Here is a 19210-nt window from a genome sequence, read left to right on the forward strand (position 1 = left end):
AGCACGACCCTCTAATTGACCAGAGGCAAATGGAGGATTTGTTCTACACTCCCCACGCTGGCCAGACGGGTTGGGGAGGCCTGATGCACGCATATTTGTCCCTTAGTCACCTCTTGCAACATCTACGGGAAGAGTGGGTGGTTCTGTTCTACTCTGCCGCAAACAGAAGGCTTAGATGTTAGTCATAATGATGAGTAAATTTCTTCAGTAGTACCTGATATAAGGATTTGTCATTACATTTGAACACAAAAGGTTTGGAAAGACCCACTTATGTTCAACTCAGCGTGGAAAGGTTTTGATTACCGTGGAAATTTTAATCAAATTACAATACTCGATTGTTCATCATCATTACGTCATTTAGTCTCCACTACAGGAGCACGACCCTCTAATTGACCAGAGGCAAATGGAGGATTTGGTCTACACTCCCCACGCTGGCCAGACGGGTTGGGGAGGTAAGTTTAACTCTTGTTTTTCCCAGTGGGGGCCTTTTCTGTTTAACCCTGCTTGGAGTTATCACCATTTTATCTAACTCTGTCGCCTGAACAATAACGTTAGAAGCATTGTTGTGTTTCGGCATTTGGAAGTCACATAGCCAGTTCCTGTGGTTGAGGATTCGGGTGAAGCTCGCTTCCTTCTACCACTTTCCATCCCATCTTGAAAAAGAGCCTGACAACAGTGACCGAGTTTCTTGCGCTGCTTCTTCTTAGCACTGGCCCATTTATTCTCCCGAAGCAGTGGTAGGGTTAATACTGGGACGTGTAGAAGTGTTTTTTAGAAGCCTACTTGCAAAAATAAATGAGTTTTCATCAGGTGAGATGCAGGCCAAGAGTTTCTGCGTTGTGTACAAACATACGCTCACAAACGTAAAGAAAGAAAGAAAGAAAGAAAGAAAAAATATTTATTTGGTACTAAATGATACACATTGACATTAAAAAGTAAAATAATACAATTGTTGAACACAACTTTATTCTATGTTAATAAACATAAAAAGATATTAATTGACCCATAATTTATTCGAAGTGATTCCAAGTTTTTTGCTCAGTCTCGAATCTCGAATTCTTGATACCTAAACGGAAAAATACTGGCTAAATATAGATCTGCTAAAAATAACTATTTGCAACTTTTGATGTCGAATAAAAATATGTAATTATGTAGGTACTAGACCTTCCGCGTTCATGGGTAAATACTGTAAGATATACAATACTAGCTTTTAAAAGCGGTTTTAGTCGCGACGTTTTTAAACCTGCTGAAAAGTTTTTGCATGTTCTCAAATTGATTGTAATAACAAAAAGGGTTCCTCATACACAATGCTAGAGGCTTGATATTCGCATATTTTTGTCTCTTAGTAAAGAGTAGATTTATGCTAAAAGAAGACTTATAAAAATATTGCATACATTACTAATAGTCCCAATAAGCCCTCGTGCCAAGTTAAACATGCTTGTGTTACGAGTGGGATCACCACAATAGTCCAGCTGACAACGGGGTTCGAACCAACATAGCCCTATGGTTCGACAGTTCGACACCATAGGGCTATTTTGGCTTACTTTCAGTTCTGGAGTGGAGGACAAGTGCTGGAAAGAGCAGCGTAGAACCTCATAAAGGTAGCAGGAAGGCGCTGGATGCAGGCCGCTACCAACCGCTCAGGTAACCATTGGGAGCCTATGTTCAGCAGTGGACATCCTTGAAATGATGATGATACTGTTTTTACTTAACTGCGGTAAAAAGAGGGTTATATTTTTTGCTGTAGAAGATAATATTGAAGACACGTTTTTAACTACAATATCTAGGTTAAAGTCGCGTATTCACAAACGTAACTGCGGTTAACCGCGTGTCTCTGACCTCAGATTTAGGTTTGTCTTGCATAATTCATGAGTATATAATATACATTTAAATATCCGCATTTATAGAACTTATTTGTCACATGCTACAAACCAATATGTTACTAACCGTGTAACTATCAGTTAAGCTTAAAAGACTTGTTTAGTTGAGATAGATGGGGTTTTTCAATGAAAATGTACGCATAGTATGATGACCTACGGGACTATTCCCACCTCTCGTCCCCACCGCTGCAACTCCTGTGTAGCCAGGATCTACAGCTTGACCGCCAATAACACAACCAGTGAAGGCCAAGTTTGTCCCGGGGGAAAGTTATACTGTCATTGGACCCGCAACAAAATTAATCAGAAGAACAAAAGGAGTTCGACAAAGACCTGTAGGTATATCTAGAAGTTGATGCCCGGATTATAGAGAAAGACAGCCGCAGGTAGCGAATTTCAGTCCCTAGCTGTTCGCATTGTAAAAGAGTTAGCGAATGGATTTTTTTAGGATTGATTAACAGTTTTCCTACCATTTAGATAGACATCAGGCTATCTTGATCTGCCAGTCGCCATTGGTAAAGAAAACAATGGAATGCAAGAATTCGCTTTGCATGTATTTAAATAGGTACACGTGAATTGTATCTGCATTATTTACAAACTATAGCATATCAAGTTATAAAATAGTTGTTGTAAAATGACACCTGTTACATTGAAATAAGATGCTATACTGTTTAGATTAGGCCGTTGATCGTACATCGATCAATTGATTGATTCATTGATTGATGATGATTCTTGCTTTGTAGAGAAATGTCACGTTGCTTGATTTGTTTAGTTCAGTTTTCAATTCTATACCAGTTTTTTTTATTAATTTTACTAGGCAGCTTCTGCTGCGGGTCCAATGACAGTTTAACTTTCCCCCGGGACAAACTTGGCCTTCACTGGTTGGGTTATTGGCGGTCAAGCTGTAGATCCTGGCTGCACAGGAGTTGCAGCGGTGGGAAAGAGAGGTGAGAATACAGCCTACAGAGGCGTACAGGTAAATGGGAAAGATGTGAGAACTAAACCTAATATAAGATTAGTATAGTAAAGATATATAAAGACTAGCGGCCGCCCGCGACTTCGTACGCGTGGATCCCGTTTTACCCCCTTAGGGGTGGAGTTTCGTAGAATCATTTCTTAGCGGATGCCTACGTCATCTACCTTCATGCCAAATATCAGCCCGATCCGTCCAGTGGTGTGGGCTGTGCGTTGATAGATCGCTATGTCAGTCAGTCAGTCAGTCACCTTTTAGTTATATATTTAGATAGATGTATTGTGGTTTGTGGTTCGTTTTAATATTCCTAAACTCCATTGTGAGACGAATTCAGCCCATCCCTACAAATCACAGCATTGTCTTCAGTTGAGCAAGTCTTTATGTAATCAAATGATGGCAACTGGACTAACTGGCAAACCATGATTCTTACAAAACACTTGACTAGCGACTTGTGGTGGACATTGGACATCTTGCTTAAGTTCATCATCGGCCAGTATTTTAACTTCGTAAGACCGAGAGTTTATTTTAATGAGGTAAGACCGAAGGTCCTTCAAAAAGAACTGATATTTTGTACCGTCTGTCCCGGGACTTCAATTGAAAATTTTCATATAGGCTGGGTTACACCATTTTACTTTACAAACGAACGTCAAGTCTGTCAAACTCCATACAAAAACATCGGTTATGGTTATAGTTACGGTTAAACTATGCCTGATCATCCTTGATTCAAGGACCTTGAACCAACTTGAGAAGAGTAGAGGTTGTTGAGGGTGGAAAAGGGGATAAAAGCGAGATAAGTAATTGTTAAGAATGCTGTTGAAACATTGTTAAACAAATAAAATAAAATTAAGGCCGTGTGGTGACGGCAGAGTAGAATACATTTGTCACCAACCCCTACTCTTCCCGCGGGTGTCGTAAGAGGCGACCTAGGGACTACAGTCTACTACACATCAAACAGAGAACGGGCAGCAGCGCTCTCTGAAAAACATCAATCTTTTAAACTGCGATCTCCAACCCGCCTGCCAAGCGTGGGGATTACTTATGGCAAAACCCTCCACTATAGTGGAGGAGGCTCATAGTCCAGCAGTGGACTGTAAAGGGCTGTTGATGATGATTGATGATAAAGGCTGAGTTGCACCAACTTACTTTAACCGTAACTATATCAATAACCGGTGCTTTTTGTATGGAATTTGACAGATTTTAGTTTGTTAAACTTAAAGTAATATGGTGCAAGCCAGCCTAAGAGTGATTCATGAGTGAGGATGAGAGAAAAATATTTGGGATGACATAAGGGATAAATCTAGATAATTTTATAAGAATTTAGGGGGGTGAAAAGGGGTTTAAAGAATATTATTATGGCAGGTTTGTGCAAAAAGTTTGATCTAGCTTGTGTAAACCTTATTTTCAAGATCGTAATTTTTAATTATAATGATTTTAATGGTGCTACACAACTCAATCTTTATTATTATTTTGTAACTGTCACTTTAAACTAAATAAAAAAGTTATAAATAATTAGTTTGATGTATTTCTTGACCGTGAATAAATACTAAAATCAAAATACAAGTAAAGTTTACTGTTTACTACCTATGACCTCGTCTGTCACATTTGCATTTTTATCTTTGGCCAACTTTACAGCGGAATTTTTTAACGTTGCTAAAATTAGAACCAAAACAAAACACATTTAAAACAAAATTGACCTTTAAAAATTTAATCACAGTGTTCACTTTTGCTTGTTTTTTGGTTTGGAAGGTTGAAAATGTACTGCTATTTTTAGAATTTCGTGTTTTAAGGTCAAAGACTAAACAGAGTAACCGTATTTTGTTTTCGCATACCGATTGGAATAATCTGGTCTTTGACAGAAGTAGGAAGTGATGATTTATTTGTAAATAATATAATTGAGAGGCAAAATAAGGTTTTGGTTTTTGAAATGTGTTATTGGATCAACTGATGTGATAGAAAGAAGGAAATATTTATTACGATGAACATCACCTAACTTAGAGAACAAAGAAAGTATACGGAAAAAAGATAGAAATAGCACATAATTATTACAAGGAAATAAAAAGTGAACTGAGCAGTGCCACCCTGTTGCAACAGCGATGCCCATCGCAATGGGACTTCACTCGGCATATGCCGTGGCCCACGGTGGGGAAAGCCACGACGCTGGTTTTCAGTGTGCCCTATGCCATTGGGGCATTGATACTAAATAATGGTAAAAATTTAACGTAAGCTCTGGTTGTGCGTGTTGCAACTAATTTAGTAAAATAATATTTTTATTGTAACTTTGGAATGGTTGACAGCTTCTTCTTTTTGTCGTACAACAGTCAGTGTTAGCCAAAAACTCCACCACAAGAGTGGCGTTGTCAGTAGCCTTCATTAGTGCGTGCAGTTGTTTAAGCACGTAGGGCACGACATCATGTACTTCGTCGACTGGGGAACAAAACCACACTTGCACTCCAAGTTTGAGCCATCCAAGAATCTCTATTATATCTTTCATTATATGAGCACATTAATTAGGCATAATGCAAATAGTAACATGTTTGGATTGGGTCTTCTACACGTAACTGGACTGTGACGTAACCTTGAATATACGTGTGTAAGTGCAATTATATTAAATGCAGTTATGTCAGAATATTCCATTCAATAAACACATTGTAGGTATGTAGTTGTATGTAATGCAATGGATAATCCGATACGTCAGTATTTTTTGTATAGAAATGAAGTTTAGTGAATCATTGCTTACACGAATATAGAGGGTATAAGGAATCCCCAACCCGTCTGGCCGGCGTGGGGAGTGTAGGACGAATCCTCCATTTGTCTCTGGTAAATTAGAGGGTCGTGCTCCTGCAGTGGAGACTAAATGATCTGATGATGATGATGACTTATGTGTACTGATTCTCGCTTGGATCGTATTAGATAATGTCTCATAATGTTTTGTTTATGGTGTCAGAAGTCACAACCACAGAATACAATTTAAAACAATTACAAAGATAACATTTAACTAGGTTTCCAACAAAACTAAGAACTTAAAATAATATATCGATTTTATTGTATAACCAACAAAACCAAATCAAAAAGTAACTCGTACGTGTCAATCAAGCGATGATTTACCGATAAAAATGAAACCTGTAGACCGATAAACGATTATGAAACAATGTTACGGATGACCTACGTGTGTGACGTCATATCGGCGATACATCATCAGGTCATTTAGTCTCCACTGCAGGAGCACGACCCTCTTTACCAGAGGCAAATGGAGGATTTGTCCTACACTCCCCACGCTGGCCAGACGGGTTGGGGAGGCCTGATGCTCGCGTATTTGTCCCTTAGTCGCCTCTTAACCGCCTCTGTGGTCTAGTGGTAAGACCACCTGCTTCAGACGCAGAGGTCCCGGGTTCGATTCCCAGTGGGGGCAGATTTTTCTGTTCGGTTTGGTTGGTGGTAGTAGGGCTTGTTCTAAGTCCGCCTGGCTAGCTACCACCATCTTACCTAAGTCTGTCGCCATAACAACAATGTTAACAGCATTGTTGTGTTCCGGCAGTTAGAGGTAAGATAGCCAGTTCCTCCGTGGTTGAGTATTCCGGGTGAAGCTCGCTTCCACCTTCGGCCTGATCATCACTTACCATCAGGTGAGATACAGGCCGAGCTTCCTCGTTGTGGATAAAAAAAAACAACCACGGGAAGAGTGGTTGTGGTCCTATTCTACTTTGTCAGAGACTGACAATCTACGTATACTTTAAAGTAAAATTGAAATCGGTGCGCTACCTACTTTCAATTTATTTCCCAATTGATTTTGACACCATAGAGCATGGTTTCCCAAACAAATGATTGTATCGCACCGAGGCTTTAAAATTGGACAATTTCAAAATATTGTTTTTGTATAGTTACTTGTAATTATATTAACCAATAGATGGTTTTGAAAATGGCCTTGAAATATTGAAGGTATAATAGTTAAAGTCTTATTGATTTTATTGATTTTCCCAAGTTTTAAAACGAATTTATAATTATTTAATAGATGAGTAATAATGTAATAGATGAGTAAAGGTAGCAGGGAAGCGCTGGACGCAGGCCGCTACCAATCGATCAACATGGAAAGCATTGGGGGAGGCCTATGTTCAGCAGTGGACGTCCTATGGCTGAAATGATGATGATGATGATGATGAGTAATAATTGCTCTCCTTATGGGTTAAGAAACCAAGGGCAAATAAATAGATTTGATGCTGCCTATTATAGCACACCCACAAGGTGGACCGACGACATCATAAAGGTAGCAGGAAGGCACTGGATGCAGGCCGCTTCCAACCGGGTGATGTGGAAATCATTGGGGGAGGCCTGTGTTCAGCAGTGGACGTCCTGTGGCTCAAATGATGATGATGATAGATAGCACACATCAGTTAAAATCTTTAAAGTTATTGAAAAAGAGGCTGACAATAGTGACTGAGTTTCTTGCGCTGCTTCTTCTCAGCACTGGCCCATATTATTGTTCCGAAGCAGTGGCAGGGTTAGTTACAAAAGTTACATTGGGACGTATAAAAAAGCTTTTTAAAAACTGATATTCATCATCATCATCATCAGGTCATTTAGTCTCCACTGCAGGAGCACGACCCTCTAATTTACCAGAGGCAAATGGAGGATTTGGCCTACACTCCCCACGCTGGCCAGACGGGTTGGGGAGGCCTATACAACTTGACAGTTATTTCAACTTAGAAGAGACAAGGTTAACGACCTTAATTCAAAATACACAGTGCAAACTCACATCTAAAGTACAGTCAGCGTCATACAGATGATGACTCCCAAAGTAACCAAAAAGTTGACAACACAACCTTATTCCAATCGTAACAAAGACGTGTTGCGAACTTTTTGGCCACTTTGGGTGTCACGAACTATTTGACACTGATTGTACCTAGGTACGTATTTATTTTTATCCACAACGAGGAAGCTCTTGACCTACATACCAATACTTTACAATTGAGATACATATCACCTGATGGTAAGTGATGATCAGGCCGAAGGTGGAAGCGAGCTTCACCCGGAATCCTCAACCACGGAGGAACTGGCTATCTTACCTCTAACTATTGTTATGGCCACAGACTTAGGTAGGATGGTGGTAGCTAGCCAGGCGGTGAAACACCAGTGTAAGCTTGTCATACTATCTGTCAGACGCGTGCTCGACCCCATTTCTTAGTTTTTAGGTGAATGTCCACAGACATAAATACATACTATCTTTTATATAAATAACTCTTCATTATCATTGCCGTCACAGTCTCTGTGTACTTATCATTTAGTCCCATACAGGGTGTCAAAGGAAGTAGTAGAAGAATAAGGATCAGGTCATTTAGTCTCCACTGCAGGAGCATGACCCTCTAATTTATCAGAGGCAAATGGAGTATTTGGCCTACACTCCCCACGCTGGCCAGGCGGGTTGGGGAGGCCTGATGTTTGCTTATTTGCCCTCACGACATCAGCAGGAAAAGTGGGGTGATTTAGCCAGAACTGTGGTTCTGGTATCTTAGAGTACAATTATTCATTTATTTATTTAATTTGCTGCCGCCGCCATTTTTGTCGAAATGCCAATGACATTCACTGAATTCATGGTGTAGTGGTTTTAGTTTTCACTAGCCCTGTATGGTTTGGTTTTTTGGCGGTCAAGCTGTAGATCCTGGCTACACAGGAGTTGCAGCGGTGGAAACGAGAGGTGGGAAAATCCCCGTAACCCTGTATTGTTGCACAAAATTATATAATTATTATGGTAACATTGTTATCAAGTAACTTGACCTGAGTTTGTGATAGTAAGATTTCTCGAACCTGTCAACTCAGTCTGTCTTATGTGACAGACCGAAAACCATCATGGACAGGGCACATATTACGCAGAACTGACGGCCGATGGGGCTGCAAGGTTCTGGAATGGAGGTGGATAGACGACCTCATAAAGATAGCAGGAAGGCGCTGGATGCAGGCCGCTGCCAACCGGTCATTATGGAAATTTGCGGGAGGCCTATGTTCAGCAGTGGACGTCTTATGACTGATGGCTATGGCTAATGATGATGATGAATTTTACGCAGGCTAAACATAGTTTTCTATATCCCAACTATCCCAACTATAATATTATAAATGCGAAAGTAACTCTGTCTGTCTGTCTGTCTGTTACGCTTTCCCGCTTAAACCTCGCAACCGATTTTGATGAAATTTGGCATAGAGATAGTTTGAGTCCCGGGAAAGAACATAGGATAGTTTTTATCCCGGTTTTTGAAACAGGGACGCGCGCGATAAAGTTTTTCTGTGACAGACAAAATTCCACGCGGGCGAAGCCGCGGGCGGAAAGCTAGTTTTAACATAAATATAATTATACCAGAATATGACATAATGATTATACGAGTAATAGTTTACATCAATAATAACTGTCACAGCACTTAATAGTCATTAACAAATTGCTATTAGTAATCTCAAATAAACTAATTTAAAAAACTATTACGATATTAACAATACGGTTGATCGCATTTTTTATCCATATTGAATTAACTTGCAACAAATGCAGTATGGAACTACCTAACCTAATTGGTCGGGTTTGAAAGACCTCATGAAGCACTTTCAGGATCAGTAACCAGTTTCTCGATATCTTGTGTACTTTAGAAATAATCGAGTGAGATCACTTATCGTTCCCACCCTGTATAGTCTTTAGTGTCTAGTGCCTATACAAAAATATTCCGTTCATACTGAAAATGCTTCCTCTACGTCGATTAACTCGTATTACAGGTTTAACAAGTCATGACAAAGCAGAGAATTAGCGGTAAATGGAAATATACCACACAAACAAGACAACATATTATTACGCAATTCTAATAACATACAAGCTATCATTGTATGACATAATATAAATCAGGAAAAAGGCTTGATTTTGCCATTGATTTTGATAATTTCCTGCTTGGTATAAAGGTTGAATGGCAGAGAATGCCATGGCGTTAAGTTCGCCGTTTGTATTTAGATCTTGTGTGCATTATAATTTTAGAAAGAATTGGGTATTTGAGTAATACCTGGCCTTTTCAATTAAATAAATAAATGAAAGAATGTATTAGTTACTAGCTTTTGCCCGCGGCTTTACCCGCGTGAAATTTCGTTTGTCACATATCGTCATAAATTATTGGTTATTTTGTTATTCTGGGTTATAAACAATATTACTGTAAAGTTTCATCAAAATCCGTTCAGTAGTTTTTGCGTGAAAGAGTAACAAACATCCAGACATCCAGACATCTAAACTTTCGCATTTATAATAAGGTACTTGATACAAATAAGGCCTACCTAACTTTAAATGCTTATATTTCAATAAATATTAACGCCAGTCAACAAAAACAAGGTTAATTAACTTCTTCCATCCTTTAATTTTAGCAATATTACAAAAAAATAACACAATTTTTAACTAAACCTATTCAAAATAAGCAAATTACGAAACTACTGATTTTGGCTTTATTAAATCACCTACACGGAATAAGGCCTATATGATTCAAATGCCTGTAGACCTTAAAATTGAGGTTGTATTAAACAAAATGCGATCTTATAACATCAAACACGTCGATTTTTTTGCGTTATCAAAATTTTACATACCATGTAAACAGAAATATACTGTATATCTCTAGATAAACTTAAATTCCACTTATTAAGAATAATACATAAATTATAGATAAAATTAAATATTCATAGTAACAAACTAATGATTCTTTACGTAAATTATCAAAAAAAATATCAAAAACAAACAATATTATTTTTTTGTATAGGGCTTATTAAAACACCGTGTTCGAATAAGGCCTACACATAAAAACTTTTAAATAAATCAGTTTAGGAACATCATTTAGTCTTGATTTTTTGTAAACAAAATGAGATCTCAAGTTTTGTTAGAACCAGGGCATAAAAAGGCTACTGAATCATCTTTACGAACTCTTACACAATCTTTATGATACCACCAGAAGCAGTCCTTTATGGTAACATATCTGCTACATTGTCTTCGAGACAGGCATGATAATACCAGCTTTAAAATTCTCCTATCCTTTAGAATTATACATACGGCTTTTTTTTCTTATTTTTTTATAGGTTTTGTATTTTGTTTCTTTTTGTTACAGGTTTAGTTTTTTTTTTAACTCTGTTTTCTTTTTATTTTCTGTGCTGTTAGTAACATTCTTATTAAATAAATATTTAGTTACTCTTGGACTCATTTAGTTTAATGAATTTGTCCGTAAACAGGTGTTGACATAAGTATCCAATATGGCCTACCATGCTGAAATAAGGCCTAGGCCTTATTAGATATCTCGCTCTTGTTGTTTTTAAAAATTTGCAAATAATGCACCTTTAGCCATTGGTACAAATTAAGGTAATTATTAGCTAGTAAGAAATATTTAGAAACGATTACTAAGAAAAGATTAATCTAAAACAGCGTTATTTTACCGAAAATTTAAGATGAAATCGCCAGATTTTTATAAGAGAGCACGAAATCACCCACCACCTTAGAAGAACGCGTGCCAATTGGTGCTGGGATCGTGGATCGGGATACTCTTGCACTCTACCGGGTTGTAGGGCATATGAGTACGTGTCCTTGAAGTATTATCCCGGTTGGATTTATTAATCTGTGTTTTCTGATGTATAGGCCTTATTAGAACGTAGGCCTTATTTGTATCAAGTACCTTATTAGTAGGATTAGTAGGATGTGCAAATACATTACTAATATTCTTGATTAAAAAAAAGCATATAATACGAGATATAAAAGATAAATGCATGTTATTGTGTACCTGTTAAAGATAAAAAGTAAAAGGTAAGCAATCTGGTGCACTCGTGAATTTCTTTGTGCGAGATAGGAAATGACGCGTGCGTAATATGGCGGCGAGGACGGCATGGTAATCATTGAGCGTTTCCATTCTTTAAGACATTTTCTTTTGGTTTTCAATGAAATCTTAAGTGAGACATTTTTTGGTTTTATCTACATTTCAGAGGTTTATTTATAAAATGTTTAGCGTTGAGTTAAGCTTTTGGATCTAATGCAAAAAACAAGTACATGTATAAAGCCAACTGGTGAATTGTATTAAGAGTACGTTTCTGGCGAATGACAAACGCCAAGTTTTATGATTTCCGATTTATTTCTGCTAGATTATTTAGATTTCAATTATTATTTCTGTAGACAAATTTTAAGCTCTAAGTCAGCGGCTTTTTAAGGACAAGACTTAAAAACTTTGTATAGTATGCAATTTTGCATAAACATGCGGATTTTTTATTGAAATATAATTTGGTCCTTGTTTATCTATCGTCATTTATTACCTACATCAGACTATTCTGTTCCAGAGCGAAAAAAATATCGGATGACTATTAAAAATATCGGGTGACAATTAAAAATATCGGGTGACAACGCGCACGCGCACGTCACTCGCTGTCAATTACCGTGTGACGCGCAGATCTAGTGTACAACAAAGGTGTTGTTTACTGACGGTAATGACCAGAAGGAATGCCTTGTAATTTGTTGTAATCATTTACAGTGAGATCTTTGTGTTTGTTTTAAATATTAAAGACTGTAAACCCTTGAAAAAGAGGCTGACAATAGTGACTGAGTTTCTTGCGCTGCTTCTTCTTAGCTCTGGCCCATTTATTGTCCCGAAACAGTGGTAGGGTTAATATTGGGACGTGTAAGTGATTTTTAAAAGCCTACTTGAAGAAAAAAAAATGAGTTTTATGAGTTTTTAGGAGTATCTTTGTTTAAAGATGAAAAGTATGAAAAAAATATGACTACGTATGAATTGTGGCAATTTTGTCCTTTGATATGCGATAGTAAAAAAATAAAGACAAAGAGAAAAATTAAATAACACAAAAACTTAGAAACATCGGCAACGTTATTTGAAAGAGGGTAAAAGAGTTATAAAATAACTAAATTGTTAAAAAAATCACATCAATTAACTTTCTCCGAACCAAGAAGAGCTTATAGCTAAATAGGCTAGGTGTTTTTAATACAAAAAATAGGAAATTACTTGAAAAAATCAAATTGCACAAGGTGCGAAGCCCATCTTAAAGTTTCTTGATGGGCTGAAGAATTCCCACTTATTTCATTTTTTTAAGTTATTCAAAAATTTAGTTTGAGATGCGACTTTTAACGCTAGAAATAATAATTAATAGTAAATTATTTCATAACCTGTATTTTCTTCATTGATCTTGCAAATGCGGAACTAACTAAACGTTCCAAGGTTCACTGCTTTAAAATATCACATGATTTTCGTTTATGTAAATCAGTGACAAGTGAATAAATATAAAAAAATATTAAAAAATAGATGATAGGCCATAAATTAATTACTACTTATTATTTTTAATCAACTAGACTAGAAGAACGATTCTAATATTTTAGAGAGAAAAGATATTTTGATTGTTTGTATTGAGGCTTTGAAACCACTGGACCGATTTGAAAAATTTAGAATCCTACAATTATTTCTGATACTGAACATAGGTTAAAAGATCGGCGGGTTAGCTAATATGAAAAAAAAAAGTTTTTTTTTAGACTTTAATCCGTTTTATAATTAGTTAAGATCCGGGTAAAATTCCCAATCAGTGGTTGTGGTTGTTTGTGGCAGAAAAACAATATTATAACACAGTTTTAATTGTCATTCCACATCCGTGCTGGTGACTATTACACGTGAAACACTAATTACTATCTAAAGTTACACAGGACAAACTTGACCTTCACTGGTTGGGTTTTTATTGGCGGTCAAGCTGTAGATCCTGGCTACACAGGAGTTGCAGCGGTGGGAACGAGAGGTGGGAATAGTCCCGTTTATCTAAACTTAAATGATAATTAAAGACAAGTAATGCATTTTTGAGTGTCCTAATTACTGTGAAAGTAATAAGTACAGTACCGTTTTATATTATTGCCATAAAGTCCGTTGACCTTTCTTTTTTCACGCATATTACAATGTAGTAGTGCCTTTGCTGCCTTGCTGCCTTTGGTTCTATAGTTTTCTTTTGCAAAGCAGTGCAAAGCCAATAACCGAAAAAAAAAACATTTTAGAGACAGTCATGCAGAATGATCTTAGTAAAAATATTAGGTACATATCTAGTACAAAAAAACTAGTTACTATTACTTGTTACTGCTTACTTTTAACTATATTTTTAATTGAATAAGAAGTGAGCATTCTGTACGCGTTTCTATTATGTAGTACCGATGACAGATGATTTATGATAAATAATTAGGATACTTTCAGTCTGTGACTAAGTAGGAGGAACGTGATATAATAATATGTTTTAAAACGGTATTTTTGCGAATTTTATTGTGAACTTTTCTAATTATTTTCCGCGCGCTTTTCAATGTTTGTATGTACCTGGATATGTGGATATTAATGGATTTAATTGTGTCCATTAAGTATGAACAATATTTCTAAATATTTTAACTGTTATATTTTTATACTTACTAGAATGCACATTAGGTAGACAATATTTAGTACCTATGATAAGAGAGTAACTAACGATCTGATACACGTCTTATTTTAGGGTTGAAAATACAGGTTAAAGTGTGACTGTTTGGGAATATAGGTAAACTAATGTCCTATCGAGTAACAGTGTGTGACTTGATGTGATTTTTTCCCAAAAAGTAACAGTGTTATTCGTTTCAGTGTGACAGTTTGGGAACAAGAGTCCATTTCTGATAAGACATACCAGGACCAGGATCGTATATGATGTTACATCATTGCATATAACGGTTCAATTGTATAATAAACAGACGACGCAGATCAAGCCTAACCCAGTGGGGTCTTATCTCTTTGTATTACAGGCTGTTTTGCTACAAAACTGTATAGGTTTATGTGCTGTCGACAGTATTGATACGATCCTGCAATAAATCATTATTGAGAACATCGCTATCAACATCCTGCAGTCCCAATTCGAAATCAATACAAATGCGTAAGCGCACATTCCAAGTTTTCATTAATTACTTACTAATTACTAACATGACGTGATACAATTTCTGTTCATTTGAGAAGGGATTAAAATGGACATTGTTAGTAATCGTTTAAAAATAATTAAACAGATTATGGTGGAAAAAGGCCTGTAATAATATTTTTTGAATGTATTTAGTGATATGATTTGGTTTGCTTATCAAGCTAAATACTGATTTGTTGCAATAAGTGTTATTTTTACTCCATTTTTTTACACACTCTGCCTGATAACTTTTGATCTGGTGAGATGACGGCCGAGAGTTCCTCGTTGTGGATAAAAAATAGTCCCGTAAGTTACGCAAACTTTAAAATAATAATGTACTTAAAAATAATATTTAAAGACAAATAATAAAGGAAAATTCAATGCCATCATTAAAATATTAAAAAAAAATACAATTCACATTTCATTTTTTAATGGAATACGAACTAATTAGCAAAATTGTTAAGAAATTACTATTCTTACATTAACCTCGTAAATATTTAAGTTATTGGGTAAGCAGATAAATGACCGCAACATCATCGAAAAAACTTTTGATTACATCTTTCATTAGAAATAATCCATACGCGCGTTTACACTGATTTTAACACAAAAACTGTAACAGTCCCCGCAGATTATTTTTTTTCATCACTTGATATTTTTTTATTACTAATTTTAACAAAAAAAACTTTTTATCAGATGATAGTTTGGTAATTCTAATTTGTACGTGGAATAGACCGATACCAAATCGGTGTAATGTGCGCTTTGCGATTTTCATACTTGATAAATTAATTAACAGTCGGATTAAACTATTGACTGACAAAAGTATGTAGTTTAAAAGATAAAAAGTTTTAATTACTTACATTTTGGCTGTCTCCCCACTTGCCCCTTTCTTCTCCTCTCGAACAATCGATTTATAATCGCATCCCTCCTTCCGTTAAAGTCAAGATCATCGTTAAACTTGTTATTTAGTCCTTCACACTCCGCAAAGTTACACTCAAAAGTGTTAATATCCGATTTTTTTAATCGATTATGCGATAAATCACCCAATTCTCGATCACCACCGGTCGCATTCGAGTATCGCCGCGTCCCTACCCTGTTCCAAATTTGCACCAAGTCCTTCATTTTGCTAATTAATAATCACAAATATTAAAAAATGCGTCTGCACAACTCGTATTATTTCTACACACTAATCACGTATTTATTGATTTTTAATTACACCAAACTATTTGTCATCAATTCCGTGATTTAAACACGTTTGTAATCGTTTTGAAATTCCGTAAACATCAGATTAAAACACAGTGTCATTCACTTAAGTCACATTATCAAAATCACAGTTTAAATATCACAGGAATATCACGTGGTATTTAAAAAGGATGCCATAAAGTTTTAGATGATTAAAAAACTGTCACTTCGACGTTTATTTTGGCGCGCGTTTGCAGTACATACTAAAAATGCCGCGGAGGTTGCATGCGCGGCAAAGCAAGACGTCGAATGAATGCCTACTAAGTAATGAGAGGCAGCGTGGTTTTCTTGAGCTTATATAAATTTCGCAAGATTGCGCACGTTTAGTATGGAGGAACGAGTTTAAAAAATACGCATGCGTTGCTTCTGGTACGTTCTTCGCGGTTTTGTGTAATGCGCAGTCTATGGCGGCCATGCTTTGTTACAGAAAGAAAAGTTACAAAAACAATGTGAAATGAAAATAAAGGCTACAATTTATAGACCAATATTAATTTATGGTTTTAGCATTCGATTGCAATTAGATAGCTAGTTCTATCCCAGTCCACTGGCTGGGCTATTGTGATGAACTTACTCCTAACACAAGCATATTTAGTTTAGTTAGAACGACTATCAAAACTTAAAAAAAAAGAAGAAAAAACTAACTTATTTCTCGACGTTCGAGGAAAAATATATTATGTTACAGTGTATTTTAAAATTGGTTCATGTAGATTTACAAATTAAATAGATTGTTTCACAGAAATCGAGTAGTAAGGCCATGAAATTGGAGCATTATCCTTGTAGACATTTTAGACTGGTATAGAATGCCATACGGCAATAAGTTCGCCTTTTGTACTGGCTTTTTTTAGCGCAAATGATTTTTTTTTAAATAAATAAGACCTTTTAGTCTGAGTGATAGTGCAGTGACAGCATTCTAGAGATCAAGAGATCTGAGGTTCGAGTCCTATAAGGTCACTGCTAAAAATTTTCTCTCGTCAAGCAAGACCATTTTTACTCCGTCTCATCATCAGGTGTTTTTTTAAAAGAAAGAATTATCTAAAATATAGGGAATTTAGGTGGTCTTATCGATTTCCAATACAAAGTATTTTACCATTTTGTCATATCCTATGCGGATCAGAAATAAAATAATTATATTTTTTGAAAAAAATCCCAAGAAATACCTATTAACGTCATACATTCATTGGCTAAACCTTGAAAAGAAAAAAAAGAAAGTCATAGTGCAAGCTTCCTATATCCTGCTGGTGGTTTTTCCCGCCCTTTCAAGTAAACTTTAATAAAAAAAAATAGCTAGATTAGCTGCTCAGAAAAATACTAGCCAAGTTAAAGTCGGACTCGAGCAGCGAGGGTTCCGTACAAAACTACAATACTTCGCTTCCAGCGCCTTGGCCCACTTTTAGCTTGGTCCATGGACCAAGTCACTGGCTTGAACCGGCCCGTGGACCAAGCTAAAAGTGGTCCAAGTCTCTGGAAGACTCATACTTGTAGGTTTGTGAATACTTTTTTCCTCAGGGGCCGTGCGCCCTGAAAAATAACTCTAAATACACTAATGAAAATAGCTCTTATTTGTACATTCGTTCGTACATTATAATCATAATTATAATATCTTTATTGCTTTATATTATTATAGGATCCCAGACTAAATATCTTTAAGTAGGTACTATCGGGGACTCGAACGCCTTGACACCTTAAGGGCCTAAATTGTTTGCACACACACGCTCGATTATGCTCCGCCCCCGTTCATTCATGTTTCGGGTCTAAGCAGCGTCGGCGCACCACTGTAGATGTTTGCCCTAGCAAACCAAGCTCTATGTAAAGCAATTAGGATTGAGTATTGCTTATTACCCGCATCCGTAGCGCTCGTTTGGCAACGTCGCATTTTAGTCAATTTGAAACCCAATAAAGAATCGCTACAAAATATTATATGAGGCTTCGTGTAAAATTTGAACTAGCGATTGCCCGCTCGGGTCACAAAATTGCTATCGCACATTCCGAGGTAACTATGCAATTTCCCGAGAAAAAAGTAGCCCTTTCTACAATTATTGTTGATATTATGAGTGTAAATCTCATGATATTAGTTTAGCTAGTTAGGGCGAGAAATACAAAATCATATAGTGTAGTTGCTTTCGAATTTTACTTATTTAATAGGTATTTAATTTATTCGGAACTTATTTAAACAATATGTTATTGAATTAATTAGTAAAGAGTTAAGGAATATTTGTGGCTTAAAACAATTATTGTAAGATCTGGCTATAACTTTCTTAAATCCTTGAATGTAAATAAAAACTTATAATAGGTTTCTATTTATTTTTAATGCATATTTTGTTTTCCGTTTTAAAGAAACACTTATCTTTAAAACGGAACATCTCACATCCAGGTAATTGGTTATCGTAATTATTATAATATTAAGTTAGTTTTATTTCAAATTCAATTTTTTATTGCACATTAAGTGTCTTTACACAAGGTCTTAAATCAATAACAATTAAACTTCAAACTAAATAATACTTAAACAGTTAACAATGTATAGATAAGTTTGTAAGTAAATATAAGAATTATTTTGAGAGGCATGGTTCAGTAATCGAGCGGAGGTCAATAAAAAGGCAATCAAACAGTCCAATTACTAGCACGGGTCAACACAAATCAATCGGTTATTGATCACGAAACTTCACATAAAAACAAAGGAGAGAATATGTCGACAGATCGCCAAAGCAAAAAGCAGACAGACCTCGTATAAAAACACAATATTAAAAAAAATACATATCTATTTGTTTGTAACCAAATTCTATTATTAAAATTCTAAGGCTGAGTTGCACCATCTTACTTTAACTTTAACAAACGTCAAAATTCTGTCAAACTCCATACAAAAAGCAGCGGTTACCGTTATAGTTACGGTCAAAGTTAGGTGGTGCAACTCAGCCTAAAACTAAGAAAGATTGAAGAAAAAGAAACATTTCGTTTTAAACCTTAACCGTATGACAATAAAGTGCACAATGGTATTTCGTATTGCAACCTAATCCCTGATTGTCTCTTATTGGTCGTAGTAAAAATATAGTAAAATGCGTAACCAATTAGAGACGGGGTGAGCACGTGACCGGAGCGATGCGCTTACGCTAAAATTTCTACAAAGTGGTCAGGCGGAAGAGTCCCCGATAGTACCTATATAGATCCCCCCATCATGCCCCCATAGGCGGGCAATCGCCCC

At 36.3% G+C, this 19210-nt stretch overlaps 1 protein-coding gene across 2 annotated transcripts in view; it reads right to left on the reverse strand.

Moving 5' to 3' along the window:
* Positions 1 to 19210, reverse strand: part of LOC135085669 (lysosome membrane protein 2-like) — a 68064-nt gene that overhangs the window by 27800 nt on the left and 21054 nt on the right. Inside the window, exon 1 of one of the 2 annotated variants that reach the window (XM_063980459.1) lies at positions 15633 to 16264. The exons of the other annotated variant lie outside the window; for it this stretch is intronic. Within the exon in view, the coding sequence (XP_063836529.1) occupies positions 15633 to 15894 (262 nt within the window). The 5' untranslated portion in view covers positions 15895 to 16264. Of the gene's footprint in view, positions 1 to 15632; positions 16265 to 19210 lie in introns of those variants that run through there. 2 annotated transcript variants of the gene reach the window in all.

This window comes from Ostrinia nubilalis, chromosome 29, assembly GCF_963855985.1.
Source record: "Ostrinia nubilalis chromosome 29, ilOstNubi1.1, whole genome shotgun sequence".
NCBI classification, from domain to species: Eukaryota; Metazoa; Arthropoda; class Insecta; order Lepidoptera; family Crambidae; genus Ostrinia; species Ostrinia nubilalis.